The 2,694-nt window shown below is 44.1% G+C and overlaps 1 protein-coding gene across 1 annotated transcript; it reads left to right on the top strand.

The window, feature by feature from the left end:
• Positions 1-58: 58 nt before the first annotated feature.
• On the top strand, positions 59-2,005 carry LOC126047700 (protein brawnin). The gene is made up of 2 exons (XM_049821699.1): positions 59-442; positions 1,651-2,005. The coding sequence occupies exons 1-2, from the start codon at positions 221-223 to the stop codon at positions 1,744-1,746; spliced, it is 318 nt and encodes a 105-aa protein (XP_049677656.1). The 5' UTR covers positions 59-220; the 3' UTR covers positions 1,747-2,005.
• Positions 2,006-2,694: the final 689 nt, after the last annotated feature.

The raw sequence follows: 2,694 nt of genomic DNA, 5'->3' as shown, positions 1-2,694 counted from the left end.
CGGGGCGGGGGGGGCGGGGGCGGCGCCCCGGGAGCAGCCACACTTGGGCCGCGGGAGGAGGAAACGGAGGCGGCGGCGGGTCGCAGGGCCGCCTCCCGGTCAGGATTTCGGTGCCTACGCTACGTCTTATTGCGCGTCACCCGCAGCGGGGGCCTCTTCCGCGAGGGGCGGGCGGCGGCACCCCCGCCGCCATGCTGCGGCCGCCCCGGAGGCGGAGGCGATGACGCACATCCGGCGCGGTACGTGTAAGGGGGGGGAGGAGGGGGCGGCTTTCCCGCCTCTGGTCTCCCCTGCGCGAGCCCCTGTGAGGAGAAGAGCGGGCCGCCCCGCAGCCATGCCCGCCGGCGTGCCTTGGCCCACCTACCTGAAGACGCTGGCGGCCAGCCTGCTGGCCATGTTCGCGGGCGCCGAGGTCGTGCACAGGTACTACAGGCCTGACCTTGTAAGTGCTTAGGCGGTTGACGTTGCGTTACTGCGGGCTGGAGGGTCTGCCGTAGAGCTTTTGTGGAGAAAGGTCTCTGGTCTTGACCGCGAAAAATGATCAGTCGCTGAAGAAGGAGCGACCAGGTAGGCAGGTCGGCTTTTGGGACCTGCCTGTAAACGGGCGACGTGGTACCAAAAATTGGAAAAAAAAGCTACACAGACTTCTTCAGAAGGGGTTTCTACTGGGGGGAGTTGGTTTTTGAAAAGAGCACACAAAAGCCGTGAGAAGGGACAATACTAGATTTAAATAGACTTTTTTTCCCTCAGTAACGGAAATGAAGATGACCAAAAGCTTACCTTAGAAACCATGACAGGCTGAGAGTCAAGACTATCAACATTACAGTCACAGAGAACCAAGCTCTAACTGACACCATCCAACAGGGATATTAATGGTTGATTTGGTCTCTTGGAGGCCTTCTAACATGTAAGCCTTATTTCCTCCTCCTCCTGCTCTTGTATACTTTTTGGTTTTTAAAAACGCTGTGCTGTACTGAAATCAGAGATAAGTTTAAAAAATCACCATGCTTGAGCTACCATGTCAAAATTTAAGCAGTGAGGCTTAAGTCATTGATAAATCCAAAAGAATTTATGTATTTTAATCGTCTCTACTGTAGCCTTCATTACAGGCCAAGAGGCATATTCATACAAAATTATCTACACATCCTTAAACTAGCACAAATTTTGAGGAGGTATGGTTTTTAAAATGTCATATGTCATCTGGTATCTTTTCCTTTTTTAAATTTCATGTCCAGCTTCAGTGCTTAATTTCTAAAATGGAAAGGTAGAAGCAGTGAAACTTTTTCTTCTGTCACCAAGAGAAAGAACGTGTGGAAACTTCAACTGGTGCTTTAAAGCAGTACTAGACATCTGAACCAAACTTACTTTCTTAAGTGGCAAAAAGAAGCTTTGTTCCTTTAAACAACTGTCCCTTCTTCCTTTATCCTCCTTTTTTTCAATTCATATTTTGCAACTTTGAAATAAAAGCTAAATTACAAGAAGGTAATACATTAAGATGTTTTGCATCTAAGAATTACACTGCTCAAAAAAAAAAAGAGGGCAGTGTTATCACATTGAGCTATAATGCTTTTACAGAGCATGCTAATTTACTGGTTTGTGAGTTTAGTTTTTCCTTCTGCCACAACACTGACATCTTTCTGTTTTTAACAGAGTATACCTGAAATACCTCCTAAGCCTGGAGAACTGAAAACAGAACTGTTGGGTCTAAAAGCAAGATCAAGCAAAGTTCAGACTTCACAAGAGTGACCAGAATTTACTTACAGTATGAAAACCAGAACTGATAAAATATTTGTTCAACTGTCCCAACTGCAGAAATCCGTATGTGAAATACTGTACTCGCTCAATATTTTCGTTTCCTTTAAGCAGAGTTACAGGCAGCATTAAAAAGAAACGTACGATGAATATTGTTGTTAGAAGTCCAACCCATTGTGCGCCAAAATGCTTGTGACTTCTTAATGTTTATTGCAGTGTAAATATTGTTCAGAATAAAAGATGTAAACTCACATTGGCAAGTCTAACAGAATATGAAGCTTTTAAGCTGATTAACAAGTATAGGAAGTCTAGCATATTGAAAAGTCAAGCATTTGTGGCCACTCATTAGCCTTAATAAGCTTACCTGTTCATCTGCAGTAGAACCCCACTTAGCTGTTGGCATTTCTCCCTTTTTAAACTTTAGTTAAACTTTTAAGCTTTAAACTTTTTAAAGTTTTAAACTTTTAAAACTCAGTTTTACTGGATGTAACACAGAACGCAATGGCACCTACTCTGATTGTAGCACTTCTTGCACTGGACTCTTCCTAATGCTGGCTAACTGCTGTAACAGCAGTTACATTGGCTTTCTGCCTGTATTAGTAACAGGAAATCTATACTGTAAGGCTGGGGAGGATCTTGCAACTTGGTTGTATTAGTTAAAATGGGACAAATACATACAGATTACACTGAAATTATGTGCGTTTGTACTCTGTTTGGGCATCTCTGTTCACAGCTACTTTTGATAGCTGTAAATGTACAAAACGCTGAAGTAACACACGGAGATTTACCTTTCAGTTGTGAAATAGGATTGCCACAAAACTCTCGTACCAGGAACATGACACAAAGTCAACATCATACAAAGATGGCACAAACCCCCATTTTTCTATGGTATGCAGTAGAGGTTGTGAAGGTTGGGGATTGAGAAATCCCAATTTCCCTTGA

Source organism: Accipiter gentilis, chromosome 18, assembly GCF_929443795.1.
Source record: "Accipiter gentilis chromosome 18, bAccGen1.1, whole genome shotgun sequence".
In the NCBI taxonomy this organism is placed as follows: Eukaryota; Metazoa; Chordata; class Aves; order Accipitriformes; family Accipitridae; genus Astur; species Astur gentilis.
The sequence above is the reverse complement of the archived record's forward strand: the minus strand, read 5'-3'. Positions and strand labels throughout refer to the sequence as shown.

What these genes read in the sequence shown, in the direction of transcription:
- LOC126047700 (XM_049821699.1), top strand. Translation starts at nt 221, where the DNA reads ATGACGCACATCCGGCGCGGTACGTGTAAGGGGGGGGAGGAGGGGGCG. An exon ending in GGTACTACAGGCCTGACCTT is followed by an intron (nt 443 to 1,650) that starts GTAAGTGCTTAG and finishes TGTTTTTAACAG; the next exon opens with AGTATACCTGAAATACCTCC.